This window comes from Cynocephalus volans, chromosome 3 (genome assembly GCF_027409185.1).
Source record: "Cynocephalus volans isolate mCynVol1 chromosome 3, mCynVol1.pri, whole genome shotgun sequence".
Lineage (NCBI taxonomy): Eukaryota > Metazoa > Chordata > Mammalia > Dermoptera > Cynocephalidae > Cynocephalus > Cynocephalus volans.
Window position 1 is genome coordinate 25,511,624 of NC_084462.1, and position 20,282 is coordinate 25,531,905.

Consider the following 20,282-nt stretch of genomic DNA (forward strand, 5'->3'; position numbering starts at 1 on the left):
CTGCTCCCTCTTAATTTCTCACACCTCTTCCATTGGTCCTCCCTGCTTCCTCACGAGCTCCAGAGATCGTCCCATCCACTTCTCACCTTTTCCCGCCTTTTCTCCCAAGGCTCCAAAGCGCGAGGACCTCATTGTCCTCCCCATCCTACCACCAGGCAGCCTTGTTACTATGACGACCGAGCTACCCAAACCTGAAGTCAAGGACCTGGTTGCCATGGCTTCCGCTTCTCGGCCTCCAGCCCCGCCCGCACGCTCCGCAGCGTTGGCGCCTGCGCAGTTTGCAGCGCGCCGGCGCCGGGGCGGGACAGGGCGGGGCTTCAGCCGAGAGGGAGGGAAAAAGGAGGAAGGATAAGAAAGGGAGCGGAGCTGGCACCTACGGTGGCTGACGAGGGACGCATCGAGCCGGAGGCTGCAGGATGGTAGGCTGTGCGAAGAGGGAGGGGAGGGGGAACCGAGGGGCGTGGGCTGCACCTGTGGGGGTCCTTGGGGGCCGCCCTCGGAGCAGGCCGTTCTCTCCTCCCTCTGGTCCTCAGAGGCCTCACTCACCTGGGCTGGTGGGCGAGCCGGCCTCGGAAGGAAGGGCTGGAAATGGCATTCGGGAGAGGGGCGCATTTGTCGGGCGAGAGGGAGATGACTTGAGGGTGTCGGGACCGTCCCGAGTTGGGAGGAGCACTCGGGTCTCGGCCCGAGGGGTCCCGACCATTGCCGCAGGGAAGTCGCTCGAGGAAGAGGGGTGTGGGGTGTGTTCACGGAGGGAGGGAGCGGGGGTCGCCGGTCACCTGGACCCTCTGCGCGTGCGGCCCGGACGGGAGCGGGAGCCCGTGCGGGGAGCGGGGTGTGGGAGGGGATAGTTTCCGGGTTCGAGGAGAGAACGTTCTGCCTCTGTTCGTCGCCGAGCTCGCCCAGAGGCTGGGCTGAGGTGGGGAAGCGAAGTGGGCTGGAGGTTTTGCTCTCAGGGACCCAGGCTTTGGGATCCCGGGCTCCGGTGCTCTTCGCTCTCCGCCTCCCATCCCATCTATCCCATTCCCTTTCCGGAACCCAGGCCTTCCTTCTTCCTGCTCGCTCCCCACCCCCTTATCTTGGACGAACTAGGCTCCCTTGCGCCCTTCTGTTCCCCTCCTTCTCCACCACCCCAAAACCCAGTTCTCCTGAATTCTGACTTTTAGCCTACTAAACTAGTACTGTTCCACACCCCCCGGGGATTCCAGCCCTGGTAATGTCCATAGAGAGCAGAGCTGCAGAAGAGGGAGGTGACTCCAGGATGTGGCCCAGACCCCCTGGAATTGGGAACCTGAGGTGCACGGGGTAGTGAGGGCTCTGAATTCCATCCCACTCTGCCCAGCTGACTCTGTTCCACAAACATTGCCTAGAGGAACCGCTGAGGTGGGGCCGTGCCCTGAGGGGCTGAAAGGGAGATTGGTCACCTGGTGTCAGGGGAGGAGTGGGATCTCAGCAGAAGGCACCATAAAAAGAAGAAAAATTAGGAGAGGAATATCAGGGGCCAAACGCTGGAATGGCTGAGGAGAGGAGAGTGGAATTTGGGCATCCCAGTACGGTGTGTGGTATTGGATATACATAATGCAGAGAAGGGTAACCCCAGGCATAGGTCTGGTACTGGAGGGCAGTGTGTTTAGGACATCAGCAAGGGCTGATGGCTGTATGGCTAGGACGGGGTGGAGAATTGAAGTAGCTTTTCGAGGGACAAAATACCTAATTTCAGTGTGGTGATGGCTAGAGAGAGCATGGAAGAGATCAGGCATCTTTTTGGCATCAGCTATGGTCTTCCTGTCACTGTACTAGGCATTTTACTAACTTTTGGAAAGGACGGTTAGGAAATAGGTGGTCAGGAAATAATAACGACACCTAACATGTTATAGTACCTACCATGTGCCAGACACTGTTGCATATATCAACTCATTTAATCCTTCTTAGCAATCTTCTAAGGTAGGTACTTTTACTATCTCCATCTTACACATAAGGAAACTGAGGCCCACAGATAAAGTAATTTGCCCAAGGCCATACATAACTAGTAGAGCCAGTATTTAAACCCAAATGACAGACTCAGAAGCTCTGACTTCCCCCAGAAGGAAAGGCACCTGCTGGTGGGAACACCCAGATTTGAGATCAGAGGGCTGGAGTTTTAAAGCACATAGGAGCTGTGAGTAGGGAAGAGTTAGATGGGCTGAGTTTGGGGCTGTGTGTTTATGGAGGAAAGAAGCTCAGAGAACCAAATCTCTGACCCTTGGTTCCACCCCTCCTTCCCCCCAGATGCGATTCATGCTGCTGTTCAGCCGGCAGGGGAAGCTGCGGCTGCAAAAATGGTACCTGGCCACTTCAGACAAGGAGCGAAAGAAGATGGTTCGGGAACTTATGCAGGTTGTTCTGGCTCGCAAACCCAAGATGTGCAGCTTCCTGGAGTGGAGGGACCTCAAAGTAGTCTATAAGAGGTGACTCCCCACCTACCTTCAGTCTTGCCTGGATCTTGCTGGATTGGAGCTTGGCAATGGGTTTAAAATGTCAGTCCCTTGGGCCAACCCCATGGTTCACTCGGGAGAGTGCGGCGCTGAGAGAGTGCGGCGCTGGGAGAGTGCGGCGCTGGGAGCGCAGCGGCGCTCCCGCCGCGGGTTTGGATCCTATATAGGGATGGCTGGTGCGCTCACTGGTTGAGCGCAGTGCGGACGACACCAAGCCGAGGGTTGCGATCCCCTTACCAGTCACAAAAAAGCAAAAAATAAAAATAAAAATAAAAAAATAAAAATGTCAGTCCCTTAGGTCAAGGAGAGCTGGGAGCTAAGGACATCTATCTGGAGGGCAGTGATGAACGCTAGCTTCTTTTACTTTCCAAACTCCCCTTGAAGAGATTCTTGTTCCCCAACTGGTTTTGCTCAAGCCTTACACCTGCCTCATGTACATACCTCTGTCACTATAGGCCCTATCTTGTCACTGCATATGCCTCTTGCAGTCTCATTCACCAGTCAGAGGTCTTGCCCCACTTTTCCAACCCACACACACGAACACACACACACACACACACACAAACACACTTTCTGATTCCTTCTCCTCTGAGCAGGTGAGTTAGTTGGCTCAGGTTTTTGCTGAGTCAAACTGAGCAGGTTAGAGGGCAAGAAGGAAAGAGCATGCATCTTTGCCTGTTTGTGAGAGAGCACAAAGACAGAGTGGGTTACTCTCTGCATATGCTGGAGCCACCCCCACTTGTGCCCAGTCAGGCACAGACCCAGGGCTGGTGGGAGGTTGGAGTCCAGAATGCCTGGGGCCTGAAGCAAGCTCCCAGCAATGTCTCATGTGCTCCTCTCCTCAGATATGCCAGCCTCTACTTCTGCTGCGCCATTGAGGGCCAAGACAATGAGCTCATCACTCTGGAGCTGATCCACCGATACGTGGAGCTCCTGGACAAATACTTTGGCAGCGTAAGTCTCCCCAGCCATCCCAGTTCTCATACCCAGTAGCCCCTCTTTTACGAAACTTTTGAGGCCCTTCCAGTCTCTGCCCTGGAAGTCTCAGGGGAGAGGTGAAGTTGGAGCAGTGAGAACAGCACTTAATCTCCCTTTTTAAGCTTTAAGCCTATTAGCCATGTCCTTTAATCAGCCCTAGGGGAAGGAGGGGGCGCAGAATCTGGCACTTAATCCCCACATAGAGCTCAGCTTGGACTTCTCACACAAGGACAGAGACCAAATTCAGATTTTGTCAGTGATTCCTGGCCTTGGCTTTGCATTGGAATCTTCTAGACAGTTTTTTAAAATAGCGATGCCCAGGTCCCATCCCCAGAGATTCTGAATTAACTTATCTGGGGTATAGCCTGGGCATTGGCATACAGCTCAGATCTTAGATGGGGAATGGCAATAACTCCATAATTTGTATACCACTTAACAATTTACAAAGTGCTTTTGGTTCACTCGTTTGCTCCTCATTCCATCCTATAAGGTGATGTAGGTATCTCCATTTTCAAACGAGAACTGAGGCTCAAAGACATTCAGTGCATGCATGGCTGGCTGGTTAGTTGAGAGCCCTGTTGGGAACTCAAGTCTTCTACCCGATGGTCCAGAATCTCCTCCTTGTCTGCCCTACAGTGCCTAAGGAGGAGGCTAGCCCAGCCTCTGCTGGGAATATATATAGTGTCGCAGATTTTGTGGGGAAGGCAATGGGAACCAAAGACATGGGTGGATTAGGGCAACTAATATTTCATTATTGGACAGAAATAGTCAAGAGGAAGAGAAGAAAAACCTGAACCAAGCACTAAGACCTGGGGTTGGGAAGACATGAGACCTGGGGCAAGAACCCAAGGTGCGAGGAGTGGTCATGAGAGAAGTAGGGGGTTGGGGTGCAGATGGTCTAGTAATGCACCTTGACACTCAACTCTGCCTCTTCCCCCTGCTCCCAGGTGTGTGAGCTGGATATCATCTTCAACTTTGAGAAGGCCTATTTCATCTTGGATGAGTTTTTGATGGGGGGGGATGTCCAGGACACCTCCAAGAAGAGTGTGCTGAAGGCTATTGAGCAGGCAGACCTGCTGCAAGAGGTACGGGCCAGGGACAGTGAGGAGGAAGAAGAAACTTGTGGCGGAAGGTGCCCTCCCTCTGCTGGACGCCCTGCCTGCCGCCGAGGGGGCCCCCCTCCCTGTGGCATCTGGCCCCCACCACGCCCAGCTGTCCAGCTTGCCCTCAAGCCCTGAGCCCCCAGGGTGGGCTGTCGGGGTGGCAGACAGCCCACCTGTGCCAGTTCTCCCCTTATGCCAAGCTCTGTCCTTCCAAGACCCCAGATGTCTTGTCCCAGCCAAATCTCCTTTGTCCCATGCTTCTCATGGCTTTAAGGGTTGCTCAGAGAATTAGAGAAGGGGCACATGGTAGATCATTCTTTTCTTTCCTGATTTCTTCCCCATTTTTTTTTTTTATATGCACACATACTCCAAAGCCACTGCTTCTCAGGAGCAAAAGGCTGTGGGAATTTGGGGGCTGGGGTGGAGGGCCCCTGGATGTTGGTTCTCCCTGCTATCTGGCGCCCCCGCCCTTACCCCATTACTGCCTGCCCCCACTCTGCTGTGCCACTGCTGAGCCTTGGTGCAGGGAGATGAGTCACCGGAATCTGCAGTGACGAGCAAGCTGGCCTGAGCTGGCTCTGAGGAGGGGGAGAGATGGGGGGCCAGGGGGGCTCATCTCTGCAGTAGGAGAAGGAGCAGAACTGAGTGTGTTGCCCCACTGGTCCAGCATCCCCTTCACACACAAACACTCACACACACAAACACACACACACACACACAAACACACACACACACACGTGCCCCGGCACACACACCCGCCCCTGTTATTAGTGCTCTGCTCAGACCCTATTGACTCATCCCTCTGCAGTCTGGTTTACCTTCCCTCAGGGACCTGGTGCCAACCTCCTACTGCCTCCTCCCACTTTGAAAAACAGGACCCAACCATCCCTATCCCCCAGCCCCCAGGAAAGCAGGACTTCTATCCCCCAGTCCCAGCTTCCCTCCCTTTGCCGTCAGGTACGGAGGCCAAGCCCCTTGCTCTCCAAGCCCCTGGCTTCAGGTTCTCTGGGTGGTGATGGACTGAACCTGGACCCCTCCTTGCCACCGTTGGCTCTGGGGTGGTCCCAGGTGGCTGGTGAGCTCCTGGAAGGGCTTGTAGCCATTCCAGCCCTGGGCTCATGTTGGTTTCTCTCTCCCCCTCCCCTATGTCTCTCCGTGCTTCCCTCACTTGGACTTCTTCCTAATGATCGCTGTCATCTTGCCCACCCTGTCTGCCTTTCCTGGTGTCTCTGCGTCACCCTGTCTGTCTCTGCCTTAGGAGGATGAGTCGCCACGCAGTGTGCTGGAGGAGATGGGTCTGGCATAGCCCTGCCTGGCCTGGCCGCCTGGAGATGGGGGAGCTGGCAGAGAGGAGGGTGTGATGGCTGCTTCTCCTGCGTCTCTCCCAGGGCTCTTCTCTTGGTGGGACCTGGCTGCGCCTCTGCTGCCTCACCTTCTCTTGGAGTGAGCTGTGGGCTCAAGCCCTTCAAACATTCCCTCCCTCAACCCCTTACCTCCTATATCCCCTTTTCCCTTGGAAGGTTTTAGGAGCCAGGAGGCAGGAAAATGTGACCAAGATGGGGGTGCTATTTGGCTTTCATTCTCTGCCTTTGAAGAACCAATGTTACCCCAAACTTCTTCCACTCCTTTACAACTGTAAATATATAAATATGTCAGGTTAAAGGGAAAAGGTTTTCAGGGCTCTTCTCTTACCCCTGCCCCATAACCTACCTCCACCCCTACCCCTAGCCTGCCAGGGCAGCTTCTCTGCCTGGAAGGGGGGCTTCCGTGTAGTGAGAGGGAAGGCCTTTTCCCTCACCTGCCCCGCTTCCTCCTTGGCCGCAGTGGGGCCTCTGTCCAGGGGAGGAAAAACAGAGTTAATTTTTTTCTAACCTTGCTGCTTTGAGGGAAGGTAGAGTTGCGGGAAGGGCGGGCTTTATGGGACGCTGGCCCTGTCTCTGTTTCACTCCATGTTGTGGGTGAGGCAGGAGCTCAGGGGGCAGGGTTGGGGGAAGTGTCTGCCTTTATTTCCTTTCTTCTGAAATAAAAGGAAAAGCATTTCTGGACTTTGCTTGCCTTGGGCTCTGTGAAGGAAGGTAGGGCTGCTAGCATCTGTCAGGAGGCCAAGGGAACACTGCCCATTAGTTTCTTCCCTGAAATTGGGGTTGCCAAGCTTAGGAAGAAAAAAAATAGAGGACACCCAGTTAAATTTGAATTTCAGATAAACAATGAATAATTTTTTAGGATTCAATGATTTGGACACACTTAATTCTAAAAACCTACCTGTTGTTATCTGAAATTCAAATTAACTGAGTGTCCTGTATTTTATCTGGGCTAGATAAAATACCTACCCCGAGCAGATTTTTGTGCTCAATGCCTCTCCGACCACGCTATTTCCAGTTCCCTGAGCTGCCTTCATGCAAAGAGGAGCAACTCCTGGGGATGTGGTTTCTCTCCTCTAAGATTTTTTTGTGGAGGATCTCATTTGCTGGGCGTAGTTTTATTTGGGGAGGGGACTCAGAAGTTTAGAGATTTCTATGATTAGAAAAGGGTTGAGAAAGGGCTGAAACCAGGGTCTCTGTGGCTGCCAACCCCTGCTCCCCACAATTCTTTCTTTTTTCTTTTTTGGTGACTGACCAGTGTGGGGATCTCAATCTTCCCACATTCCCTGTGAAGTGCCTAGGACCAGGGAATTTAGGGAGCAGTTGAGGATGGGCAAAGTGGAGCCAGAACCACCCAGCATTGCCTAAGTGGCCTCAGGATCATGAAAAGAAGAGCCTCCAGTGCCCAGAGCTTCAGCACCTTATGTGTGATGCTTTTTCTTTTGAACTAGAAGCTTGCTGGGCTCATCCCAGATAATTGACTCTTTTATGACATTCCACTCTGCTGCTCTTTGTCCGGCCTTGGGAACGGATGACTTGAACTGCCACCACCACTCCCCCAAGCGGAAGTGGAATTTAGGGCTTCTTAATGGGTGCTGGCCATGTTCAATTGTCCCCCCACTCAACTCCCGCTTTGGTTTGGCGGTAGGGAGCAGGAGTAGATGGGGATTGTGGCTGGCGCTTCCCTCACCGCCCCTTAGAAAGGACCACATAGGCCCAAGGGGACGGGTGAATAACCGAGAACAAAGTCCTAATAAAATAGTCACTTTTATTTCTTAGCAAAACTATTTCCTCCGTGAGGGGTATTTACAACTGAGAAGGGAAAGAAAGGGGTAAATTCACAGCGATTTGGAGAGGGCGGAGAGGCTCCTGGGAGGCCCGAGGGGCGGCAGACAGACACACTTCTTCGCACAATTAACTGTAACTGCTTTTTCCTGTTTCGGACGGGGACGTCCGGAGAGGGACTGGATGGGGACCGGGCCCTGCGCGCGGAGGGCACTCGCACAAACCACACGCCCGCCTGGCTGGCCCCGGGGCACCCATGAGTGACTTTTGGGAGTTGGGGCTTCAGACGCAGGAAGCGGTCGACAGGTCCCTGCACAGTCCGGGGGCGGGGCGCATGCAAACACCGAAAGGAGGGAGGAGCCACACGGAGGGGGGAGTGGCGGCGCGCGCAGCGGGGGCGCGCGGGGGCGGGGCCGGGGCGGGTCACGGGCGCCGAAGCAGCACGTGCTCGATGTAATTCTCCAGCTCCTCCTGCTCCTGCAGCCGGCGCTCCTCCGCCTCCGCCTCCTCCTGCGCGCGCCGCGCCTGGGCCTCCTGGCCGGGATAGTGGCGCGAAAGCGGCAAGGCGTGGTGGTAGTGGCGGTGGCGCGAGGCCGAGGGCGGCTGCAGTGTCCGCGGCCGGATGTAGTTGGGAAAAGGGTGGTAGGGCCCCGGGGGAAACACCTCGTTCTCCTCCCGATCCCAGGGCGGGAGCACCTCGTTCCAGTCCGGCAGCTCGTCTCGAGCGGGGGCGGGAGCCGGGGGCTGCGCGGAGCGGACGTGGGTGGGGGCGGGGGCGGCCCGGGGGAGCGGCACAGGCTCGGGAGGGGCGTTCTTCTTCCGCTTCCGCTTCTCCTCCACCTCCTCGATGATGCTGACCACGTCGTCTGCTGGCAGGTGGAGTTTAGTGGACAGCTCAATGAGGCTATCTATCGTCTGCGGGTCCATCTCCTCGTCGTCGTCCTCCTCCTCCCCGCCCTCCTCTGCCCCCTTGGCCTCCTTCCGCCGGTGGCCCGGCGTCTCCTCCTGGGAGCGCTTGTCCTCGGCACCGGCTTCCCCGTCCTCCTCCTCCGCGAACAGTAGCGCGTTCTGCCGTGCCCGCTCCGCCTCCTCCGCCTCTGCCTCTGCCTCCGCCGCCTCCTCATCCTCTTCCCCCACCCTCTCCTGCCCGCCGCGTCTCTCCTGCTCCGCCTCCTCCTCCTCCCTCTCGCTCTCTCGCTCCTCGGCTGCCTCCTGCAGCCCCCGACCCCCCAGGCCGCGCTGCCGGGCCCCTCCCTGCAACAAATACTGGAGCAGCAGGTCCGAGGCGAGGTCGGCCAGCCGCTCCTCCTGCGCAGCTGCCTGCCGCGTGGCCTCTGCCTGCCGCCGTCCGGCCTCTACCTGCGCCAGCCCTTGTTGTAGAAGGCGCTCCCCCGCCTCGGAGCCGCCCAGGAGAGAGCTCTCCGGCCGGCGCGCCTTGGGGAAAGGGGCGCCCAGGCCTTGGTACGCCTTGGACAGGGGTGCCAATGCCTCTCCTAGGTGTGTTTTGGGGGAGGACACTCCTTCCGCGAACTGGTGGGTTTCAGGAAGGGGCCCGCTCTCGGACATACGCGCCTGGAATTGCGAGGGGACCGGGGGTGGCAGGGGCGCGCGCTCCGGGACTCGCGCCTGGAACTCTCCCCAGGAAGCGCGCCACACGCGCTCCGGCCCGGGGCTCTCCAGATTGACTCGGGTCAGCGTGTGCGTGCGGGTTTCCGTCTCTGCTGCCGCCGTCTCTTGCTGGCGCTTGGCGCTGCTCGGACTGAAATCTCGCAGTTCCTGGAGCAGGGACGCTAGCGCCTCGAGCTCCTCAGAGGGGTCGCTCGCCTCGGGACCATTCTGAGTCTGAGGGCGAGGTGGGGCCGCGGGCGCCTGGGTTTCTGGTGCCGGGAGGCTGTGGGTTTGGCTGCGCACGGTCTCGGTCAGCAGAGCTTCTGCTGCTTCTTCCCCTGGCCCCTGCTGGGAGCCGCCCGGCGCCGGGGGCGAGGCCGGCCGGTCGAGAGCCTGCAGCAGCACCGCGGCCAGCGCCCGGGGATCCACGCCCTGGAAAAGCTCTCCCTCGTCCTGCGGCTTGGAATTTCGAGTGGCTCGGGCCTCTGAGGCGCTGCCATCCTTTGGCTCGGGCACTGCGTCCCCAAGTACTGGCTCTTTATGTTCAGAGCTGAGGGGAGGAGGCAGCGCCTCAGGGCGACCCGGGGGCGCTGCTCCTAACCCCTTGATCAGTAGAAAGAAGCAGAAGAGGGCGGAAGCCGGCAACCCGAGGGACTTCATGACCAAGGAGCTGCCGGAGACTGAAAAATAGAAGGGGCCAAAGAAAGAGGATTTCTGTAAGAATTCCCCGCTCTCTAATTCTACGTTCCCTTCCCCCACCTTTAAGCAGGAAACCCGGGGCTTCCCTGATCCCCCTAACCTTACCCAGAAGAGAGACGTTTAGAAGTAAAAGAGGAAGACGTTGTGCTGATCTCTGGAGTCGTGAAAATGGGAAAAGAACGCCCGGCAACCCTCGCTCACCCAGTGCCTCCTCACCCCCTTCCCTGAGCCAACTCACTGCCAGCGCCCACGTACTAAGCAGCAAGGATAAGGGGAAAAAAATCCCTGCTCCCACTCCACAGGACTCCCCGGATGGTGCGTGGGTGACTTCAGCAGCAAGAGAAAAGCTGCGACTCCCCCTTTATCAGGGACCCTTACCGGGGGCTCCCCGCTGTGTTTTCAACCCCCCCCCATCCGGGAGGAGAGAGAACCTTCCCTCACGCCCATGGCTGCCGAAGGTTTGAGGGACGGACAGTGGAGTATTTACCAGCTGGTGTCACGACGCGAGAGGTGGAGAGGAGGGTCAGGGCAGGGTGGGGACAGGGGAAGATCGGGACGCGTCCGCCTCGGCTCCGAGCGGTGTCTGGGGTACGAGCGGCGGTGGAGGTCTGGCGTCCAGTGGGCAGGGCTCAGCTGGGTCAGCGCGGCTCTGGGCAGCTCTCTCGCTCCAGCTTCAGCACGCTGGACAGCGCCCGCGCCTCCGCCGCCTTATAAAGAGAAGTGCGCGGGGTCACGTGAGCACGCCCCGCCCCATTGACGTCAATGTTCATTCATGGGGAAGCGGGCGGGCGCCGGGAGGAGGAAGGATGCCCAGCGATTGGAGGGTGCGAGCGTCTCCCGGCCTGCGCCTGCGCGCTGGGGCCCTCGGCTGGAGGGGCGTGCGGTAGCCGAGCTCGGAGAAATGAATGAATGAATGAATGAATGAAATGCTGGGGCGGGCGGGGTGGGGGGCAATGAATGAATGAAGGGGAGACTAGGAGAAAAGGATGAATGAATGAATGGGAGGATGAATGGAAGAGTGGATGCAGAGGCGCTGGAAGGCGGGAGGGTGGGTTACAAAGCAACTTGCAGCTGCGGGAGCCCGCGTTGCTGAGCGGAATAGGAACGGGGTACCCCCAGCGTCTGACTGGGCACCAGTAGTAGATCAATACCAGGGAGGGGCAGGATAGGATTTGAAAGCAGGTGAGGGGGCCGAGCTCCCCACCCCTCGACCGCAGGGTCCGTGGGGAACACGCCCAAGGACGGAGTGAACCTGAGAAAGGGAGGACAGATCTGCGCGCCTACGGGCGCTGTCCACAATCTGCGGTGCGGGATGCCCGCCCTGGGCCGGGGCAGATGGGTGGATCCTGCGGTTTTGGTAATCCCATCTGTAAGGGTTTGAGTCGGAAGAGAAAGGGAAAGATTGAGGATGTGCTTGCCTCTGGGTCTTGTCTGTTCACGACCGGTGCGTGTCTGGAGAAAAAGATATGTGTCCTTCTGTCCGACTGACTCTGTTGCACATGTCGGGGCCCCCGCTGTGTCCCTTTTTAGTCCACCTCTACCCACCCTCCTCCGGCTTCTTTCCCTCCCGCCGCCCCCCCCACCAAGGACGTTTGGAGGGCGAGATCAGACCAGGTGGGGAGGGGGTTGTGCAGGTGGTGATGGGGTGACTCAACTCCAGCTTTCTCCACCGCTTAAAGGGGAGGGTTGAACGCGATGAGGAGGGGCGGGCAACGTCAGCGATATCCTCTCTCTGCCACCAGACCCTTCGACCGTATCTCCTGCCATGGGGTTGGGGCTGGGGGCTTGGATAGCTAGAGGTTCCGGGGGTGGGGGGCGATGACGCACAGATTGCGCAAAGAGAATCCATCAGCGAGCCGGGTCCAGTGAAGGGAGACCAGCCGTGGGCGGGGGTGGGGGGAGGACGGAAATGGGGAGGGGGGCAGGGTAGAGGGGAGGGTGGCAAGGAGAGCAGCCACTGCAGGAATGAAGGGGGAAGGGAGGGAGGGAGGGAGGCTGGAGGGGGCTGCGGTGCTGGCAGAGAGAGATGCGGGGGCGTGGGCAGGGAAAGGGGGGAGTGACAATGACACACACCAGACACACAAGAACTGCGGACACAGGGGTGTTCGTGGGCACATGCAGGGCACCCACACCCTGAGACTCGAGACCGGGATCTGAGCTCTCTGTCAGGGGATCAGAGACTCGTTCAGAGCCAGCCCTTGCCCCTCTCCTCATCTTTTCCTAGCACTGACCCTCATTCTACCCCTTCCCCCTCCTCACACACACACACACTCACGTGCTTTCCCTCTATAGCCAGCAGTGGCTTCTCGCTTCCATCAGTGGCTCCACTTTCCCAGAAGAAAGCCCATCAGCTCTGCGGGGAAAGAGCTGGGGAGGAGTAGAGAGAGAGAGAAAAGAGAGAAGAGATGGGGGAGGGAAAAGGAAGGGGAGGAACCTGGAACAGGTAGAAGGAGCAGGCTAAAGGAGAAGAAAAGCAAAACAAACAAACAAAAACTGAGAACCAAGGTGACTGTGAAGATTCCAAAGAAAGGAGGGAGAAGAGGGGATAGGAGACCCTGAGGCAGTGTCTCACCCCCCCCAACTATTCAGTACTTCCCCCCAGCCCTTTGGATTCCCCTCATTCCACATTCCCCTCCTCATCCCCCCTTCATCTTCCAAGCCTGCTTACTGAGGCAGTGGGATGGGGAGGGGGTCACGTTACCTTCCTGAGGAGGATGAATCAGAGAGAGATGGCTCAGACATCTGGAGAGGGGGAGGGGAAGCCATCCGAGAGAGAAAGAAGAGGGGAGGGACAGAGCCCAGGGGGCTGACTGGGAAGCTGATGGGGATAAGAGACCAAGTGCGAGATGAGGGGATACGGGCATCTAGAGAAACTGTATATGCCCATGGACTTGTGTGAACACCCACCAGCGTGTGCATGTACATGTGTGTGCATGTGTGTTTGTGTGTGTACAGAGATTAATGGGACACATGGAAAAGAAAAATAAAGGGAACTGGGGAGGGAGAGAACCAACTGTATATTTAATCAGATCAACAGTGCATAGGCATGGTAGTGTTTCCAATTTAAATATGTGATCTTCTCTTCCAATCCGTGTGGCTCTGTTTTTGCCTGTTTCCAGGTGTCTCTGAGGGGTGGGGGGTTCTGATCTCTTCTGAATGTCTGTATACCTGTGCAGTTTCTAATCTTTGAGTGAAGCCAGTTCTGGGCATCTGTCTGAAAAGTGTGCCCGACTTGGTGGTACACAATGTGTGTATATGTGTGTAAATATGTGCCTTTGTGCATTTCTCTGGGATCTTTCATGCCTACTGGTAGATGTTGGTGGTTTGTGTACTTCTACGTGGGTCGATCTTTCTTGCGCCTTCCCCCATTCACCTTCATTTCTAGACCTCTGTGCAGTAAAGCCTCAGAATCCAAACCACTCATTTGCAGTCCCCAAGTTCTGGGTCTTTACCCCTCGTCTTCACAGTGTTCCCCATTTCTCCGTGTTCCCCCAACTCTCCGCCCCTCCATTTCTCCACTTAAGCTCAGAAGCCTAGGGGAACTTCCCAAGAGCCTCAGTCATCGTGGGGTGGGTGGGGTTGGGGGAGTGAGGTGGAAGTCCTGGGCACCAAAGGCAATAGGCTTGGTGATTCCACAACCTGGGTCTTGACCCCTCATGTGTACATGGTCTCTGGACTCTGCATCTGTTTCTGCCTGTTTCCAACCCAGTTCCCTACCTGGGTCAGCTCATCCACACACACCCCAATTCCCAGGGATGAGTTGTGCCCTTCATACCCTACTGCCTCTAGTGGCTTCTGGGAAAGAGCTCAGCTGGGGACAGGTTCCTGGGATGAGGAAAGGAAGGAAAGATTAATGGAGAAAGAGAGCTGGAAAAGGCAGAGCTGGAGGAGATGCCTAGTGTTTGCTCTGAGTTGTTTGTATGAATTCGTCTCTTTGTCTTTGTTTCTGAATCTCCCATACTCTCTGAGAGGGTAACAGGAGAAGATGGGGTTCAGCAGATAGTGACCGAACCTGAAGATTTGGAAAGCCAGGTGAGGGGGGCAGAGCACTGGGTCTTTTCCCTGCAAACATCTGGGAGAGAAAGAGAGGGAGGGGGCTTGCCCCCCCAGCTCACTGTCCCCCTCTTTCCTTCCCCTCCCCCCAACTGGTGACTCACCTCTGCAGCCTTTCATTGCATCAGCCATGGGGGGACAGGCAGGGAGGGGGCACTTTATGAGAGGGGCAGGGGTCTCCACTTTGAACTGAAAGAAGGTGCTGAAGGTCCCCTGAAAATGACCCCATTTAGAACACATTATTGCCCTAACCCCTATCCACCCCAGAGGTGAGGAGTCCTGAGAAGGGGACTGGGGAGAGGGCTAGGGGCCACTGGAGGGTCTGGAATGATGAGCGATGGGAAGGTGATGCTCACCTTGATTTTCAGCCCCAGGGTCCCGTTCCCTCAGATGCCCACCCCTATTCCTGAATGGGGGAGGGGAGACCCAGCAAGCCGGGGGAGGGCAACACTGCAGAGATGAGTCACCAAAAAAGGGGGAGAGAGGAAGAGACAGAGATGGGGAGAGATACAGAGAGACAGCTACTGGAGAGACTGAGAAAGGAGCATGTGTGTGCGCACACACACACACACTCACACCATGAAAGTGGCATCCGCAAACCAACAAGAGAAAGAAAATCGTGCACTTCCATAATCCTGAACCAGCCTCCACCAACATCCACCTGTCACACACACAACACACTATCATACCGAGTTACACTGAGATTCTGGGACACACCCACTGACACAAACACAATATCACACCTAGCCTAGCAGAATCACTCAGACCTATGCTGAAGATATGTTCAGGGCAATGGAGATTCGCCTTGAGATTCCTTTTACAGGGTGGTGGGAAGGGGTCAAAACCCTCAAGGAATGAGACTTCAAAAATCCAAAATGCGGTTTCAGGCCAGCCTGAAATGACTTAAAGGCTTAAAGGCTGTGCCGTGCACACGCGGCAATACACACAAGTCTTCTGCCTCCCTATCCACACGTACATAGCAACAAATCAAGCATCTTCCTCGTCGAAAAGCCACTTGGGGTACCTGATTCTGGAGTACACCAGGTACGTTGTCCCGAATACATTCCACCCAGATACCCCCTGACTCGTACACACATGTACAGAAACGCAGACACACAAAGACACCCGTGGACACACTCACACGGACGGAAACCACCTTGCGCTGCCTCACCCGCGTCCGCACACGTCCTGGCGCCCTCGCGTGTTACTTTTCGGGATCGCAGTCACCACCGCTCCGGAGCTCTGCTCCGGGAAGTGGGGGGGTGGGGGGGGCGGTGCCCAGGCTCCCTCCACCTCTTCCCCCGACCAAGCGTTGCCCACCCACAAATGGGGAAAGCGAGCGCGGCTGGCCACGGGCAAGTCGAAAGCTGGAAGTTAGACGCCTGGATCCTGGGGCTGAGGGAGGCTGGTCCTGGGTGCCAAGGAAAACTTGGGAGAAGTACCCTACAGAATCGAGGTAGCAGCCGACTCTGAAGTCCAGGGAAAGCGAGGCCGGGAGCTAGTCTGGGCGCCGCGTTGCTGGCCGCCTCGGTCTGAGCAGCAGCTTCTTTCTTTCGCTTAGCTGGGGTGAAGGTGGGGGCGCACATCGGCCAGCAGCCCTCCCCAGCTACCCTCCCCTCAGGAAGTCATTAGCCCCATTGCCACGGGGCTTAGAGATCCTCTTTAATACAGGCTGCTGGGGAAGTGGGGGGAGATAATGTGTCTCATCCCTCCCCACCGAGAAGAAATGAAACAGACACAGAGGATGGGCCAGAGGTCTGTTTTATTGCCATTCAGCCATGGTGGAAATGACAAGGGGGTGGCAGCATGGCCAGGCTCAGGGGGCAGCCAAGGCAGAGCCGCACAGCTGGAAAACCAGAACTGAGGAAAGTGGTGAAAAGGTGTCTGTCCCCTTTGCCCACCTTCTTCCACCTCTTGGCACCCTCATCTGCCCATATTTTGGATTCCATCTCCAGCAAACCCTGTGCTCACTGTCAACCTTTTCCTAGCAACTGTTCATTATCTAACAAGAAGTTCGAGCTAACACCAGCACACAGAGTGAGGTTCTGGGGCATGTTCTGGGCTCGGGACACCTGGGTTCTAGTCCCTGCCAGGCTCCCAGCTACTGAAAGTGACTTAGAAGAAGTCACTTTGTTCTTTCTGAGCCTTTGTTTCCCCTCTCTGCCTTTGATGTAGGGGTCCAGTATAGGAGACAGTGCTGTTCACATGCAGCTGCTACTATAGAAGACTCAAAGTCCAGAAGGCATAAATGATCCAAAGGAAACAGTGTCCAGAAACACCGGGAGATGAGGGTTCTATTTGCATTAGAAGGCAGCCTGGTTGGAACCAGGACACAGCCCCCAGGCCAGGCTCAGGGATCTACCCCTCCACTGCACCAAACTCTCCAGCCAGAACCCCCTGGTGAGTTGGGAGTATGGGGGAGAGACCTTGAGAAATAGCTACTTCGTACAAAGTTGGAGGAAATCCCAGTCAGAGGGGCAAGGTCAGGAAAGTGCATCACCAGAGGCAAACAGGGGCCAAATGGGTGATATTACACATATATTTCATTTACAGGGTCTCTCATAGTATTGCGCACTGAGCCGGAGATGAGGAGGTCACAGGGAAGGGGAACGAAGGAGCAGAAAATGGGCACTGAGGAGCTAAGTGTTGGGGAGGTCCAGAGAGGAGGAGGATGGGGGGACAGAGAGAAGCGGGGAGAGGACACCGATCTAGAGGCACGGGAGGCTGAGGGGGCCCGTGCGTGCGGAGGGAGCACTGGGCCAGCTCTGAGGGTTTGAGAAAGGGCAGGACGAAGTAACGAAGATCGGGTGGCCGCGATGCCGGCCGGGGACTTGGCATTGCACACATTTTGCCCCCGCTTCCACCCAAGAGGGGGCAGAAGGAAGAAGCCAGGAAGGGCGAAGTTCACTCCCAGGCTAGGGCGATGGACAGGGAAGGGCTCTGAAGCCTGAAGGGACCAGTTTTTTGGAAGGGGAGACGGTGGATAACAGCAGCGCAAGAGCCCTCCCCAAATCCAGCCGTTCAAGTCAGGGAGTGGGCAACGGCGTTTGGGGGTGCTAGAGGCAAAATGGCAGAGGTAAGGGGGAAAGCGAAGACTGGGGACCGGCACTGGGTACAGGCAGGAGTCAGAGCCGACTCCTGAGGGAGGCGAAGCTTCGAAATTATAGGGGCGGGGCTGTCTGGGGATCTGCGGGAGGGGACGGATCTAAAATGCTGCTTCTCTCCCCTCTGCAAGGAGACCTCAGATGTCTGCCTCCAGCAGGTTACTGCTCAGTAAAACCCTTGACCAGCTCAAGCCCCAGGCCGGCCTGGCAGAAGTTAGCCAGCTGCGAGCACAGCTGGGGAGCCAGGAAGAGCTGGCACATGACGTTGAGGCTTCGAGACGCGGGGCCTGACGCTGCAGGTGTCACAGCAGCTGGCTCTGCACCTGCACGCCGTCGCTGCCAAATGCGTCGATGTTGAGGCAGCACCAAGTGCCGTCGCCGCCATGTGGGACGGGGAACGGGCGCGTGCACAGCGTGAGCACTCGCCGGCACTCGCGGCTGTCCACGCGCCACTCCAGGTCATTGGCCCCCAGCAGGCTCAGGTTGCTCTCGCTCGGCCGGTAGGGCTGCCAGTCCTGGGTGATGGTCTCTTCCGGAAGCACGTCGCGGTGCACAGAAGGCGACAGCAAGAGGCGTGCCACGTCGCCTCCCGCCTCGTACACGGCCTCGGTGGGCAGCGGCGAGAAGGTACCGGAGGTTCGTAGCGCCGCCAGCCGCGGGCCCAGCCCCGCCAGTAGCTCCGACGCGATGAATCGGACCAAAAGGATGCCCTGCGGGGGACACGAGTGAGCGCGGGGTGGACGGCAGGAGGGCTGGCGGGGCAGGCGCCTCTTGCCATCTTCAGTCCCATATTCACACCCAGGGGCTCCCACCTGGGCCCCTCGTGAGGCCCGAGTGGAGTGGGGTATGTGAAAGCCTGGGTCCCCAAGGGTAGCAAGGAGGAACCAGCGGCAAAGGTTCCGGATACATGGATCCCCAAGGAGAGGCGGGATCAGTATGGAGCAGCCAGGGAACCGGGGGTGCGGGTCCCTGGGTCTCCGAGGGTAGAGAAAGCGAGGGAGGCAGATCAGTCGGTAGGATGCGGGAGACAGAGAGGGAGGCCTCAGATTAGGATGTTTGGGTCCCTGAAGAGAGGCAGATCCGTGTAGGGTAACAGGGTCACAGTTGGGAAGGACTGAGGGTTTGGGGCTGGGAGTCGGGGGTTTGTCTTCCCCTGGGCGACAGGGTCTGGGTAAGGACTGGGAATCCCAGGGCAAGGCTCATGGGACTCTCCACTCGGTAGAGGCCAGAGAGAAAGCCCATAACGGGCTGGGCGTAGGAATGGACACCCTTATGCTGCAGCGGAGAGGCATGGCCATGGGAACTCCCTTGTCCTTCTCACCTGCGTGGTGATTAGGCGGTATTTCTTCAGCTCCCGGGGGCCCAGCTGTTTGTCCCGGGTGAGCCGTACCACCTTGACCCCCGGGTGCTGTTGCTTGACCAGCTGCGAACAGAAGCGCTGCAGCAGCCCGGCCACGCCCTTGCCACGCTCCCAGGGCGCCACGCGCAGCCCCTCTCCCAGCGCCATCTCCTCGGCGTCGATCACTTTCATGGACTCCAGCGCTATCTGTGGGCCGAGGCCGTTAGGGGACCCCTCCCCGCCTCCGCCAGGGCTCTCGGCTCACAGGGCTTGTCTCTTCCCACACGCTGAGGACTCCGTCGTCACCACCCGGGCGCCAGCTGGACCTGGGGCGGCCCAGGAAGCTCTCCTCCGCACTCGGATCTCGGAGTCCAGAGCTAGCAAAACAGCCATTCTCCAGGGCCTCTTCCACTTTTTTGGATGCTCCAGCTCCAAGTGCACAAAGTCCCCGATCGCTCGCCACGCCCCTTTCTTTGGCTCCACACCCACGAGCTTGTCACGCCCCCTGGCACCTACAACGCCCCGCTCCCTCCACGTCCCCCGCCCCCGACCCTCACTGACTTGGCCCTACGCCTTGGTCTCAAAGCAGACTCTACTTCCTCAGCAACCAGACAGGGCTGGGGAGAGGTTCGCCGCCTCTCCTTCCACGCAGCCAAACCTAGCTTCACCCCTTTCCACCTGTGCCCCGTCCGCGGCTCTCACCACTCCTTCGTTGCGCTTGGCCAGCACCACCATGCGGTCGGGATCCCGGAGCCAGCTGTGGTAGCGGCTGGGAAGGTAGTCCAGGCCACTGTAGATGCCCCCCCCCGAGATGGCCAGCACCTCCTCAAATTCCTGTTCAGTGGCTACCACGAAGTCCAACGGCTCCACCTCAGGCCCTGACCCAGACCTGGGCTTGGCCCCCGCCTCCTGTGGCCAGGTCTCAGAGCTCAGCTCTGCATCTGAAGCAGGCTCCTTTTCGGACTTAGGGACCTCTGAGGTTCCAGCTTCATTACTCTGCAGAAAAGAGAGAATCAGAGGGACCAGAGCCCCCTGTTTCAACATCAGGCCCCCTACACACAAACAATCCCAACAACCAGCACCCTTTCTTTTCTGCTCTCCACACAGATCCTGGGAATAGAGGGCTCCCAGCTCCCTTCCTTCACCCACCAGCTCCCAGAAATCCCAACTCAACCCACTCCACCCCTACCAGGATGCTAAACAGTCACAAACTCAGGAACCCACAGCGAGCTCCCCAGAGCTCGGTCTCCCCAGAGACCAGCCCCAAATCTCCTCCATGCCCAGCCAGCTCCCAGGGACCCAGATAAAGGAGAGAAGGCCCTGGGGAGGGGGGTAAATATGGAGGAACACTCCTTCAAGAGCCCGACCACCTCTCCAAGACCTCTGCAAGGACAACATGAGAAAGAAACGCCATGGTCTCCACTCTGCCTCCAAGAGGGGTTCCCCAGGGAAAAGCAGAGGAATAACTGCCTGCCCCCCCCCCCGTCTTCCCTGCCACTGCCACATATCATCACAGGGCAAAGGAAGGGGCCTGTAGACCTCAGAGTTCCTCTATATTGCTGCCCCAGCCCCCCCACCTCCAAAAAAATGTGCAAATATGTGTAAGCAAAAGGCGTTTCTTCCTTTTTCTTTTTTTTCCGGTGGGGGGGGGGGCATCTGGCCTGTACAGGGATTGAACACTAAACCTTGGTATTATAACCCCAGCCCTAACCCAGAAATAGGAGTCTTTAATGGACAGTTCCATTAGTAATTTCAAGCCATTCTTCCCAAGCCAATCA

General features: G+C 57.4%; 3 protein-coding genes across 3 annotated transcripts; 1 reads left to right on the forward strand and 2 right to left on the reverse strand.

Annotated features, from left to right (window-relative positions):
- Positions 1-335: 335 nt before the first annotated feature.
- On the forward strand, positions 336-6,538 carry AP1S1 (adaptor related protein complex 1 subunit sigma 1). The gene is made up of 5 exons (XM_063091500.1): positions 336-419; positions 2,269-2,447; positions 3,320-3,428; positions 4,400-4,537; positions 5,814-6,538. The coding sequence occupies exons 1-5, from the start codon at positions 417-419 to the stop codon at positions 5,859-5,861; spliced, it is 477 nt and encodes a 158-aa protein (XP_062947570.1). The 5' UTR covers positions 336-416; the 3' UTR covers positions 5,862-6,538.
- Positions 6,539-8,124: 1,586 nt separating this feature from the next.
- On the reverse strand, positions 8,125-9,969 carry VGF (VGF nerve growth factor inducible). The gene has a single exon (XM_063088749.1). The coding sequence runs from the start codon at positions 9,967-9,969 to the stop codon at positions 8,125-8,127; it is 1,845 nt and encodes a 614-aa protein (XP_062944819.1).
- A 7,333-nt stretch (positions 9,970-17,302) lies between these two features.
- Positions 17,303-19,782, reverse strand: NAT16 (N-acetyltransferase 16 (putative)). The gene is given in 6 exon segments (XM_063089988.1): positions 17,303-17,326; positions 17,328-17,440; positions 17,443-17,875; positions 18,487-18,711; positions 19,207-19,500; positions 19,729-19,782. Coding segments are annotated over 6 exon segments (1,143 nt in total).
- Positions 19,783-20,282: the final 500 nt, after the last annotated feature.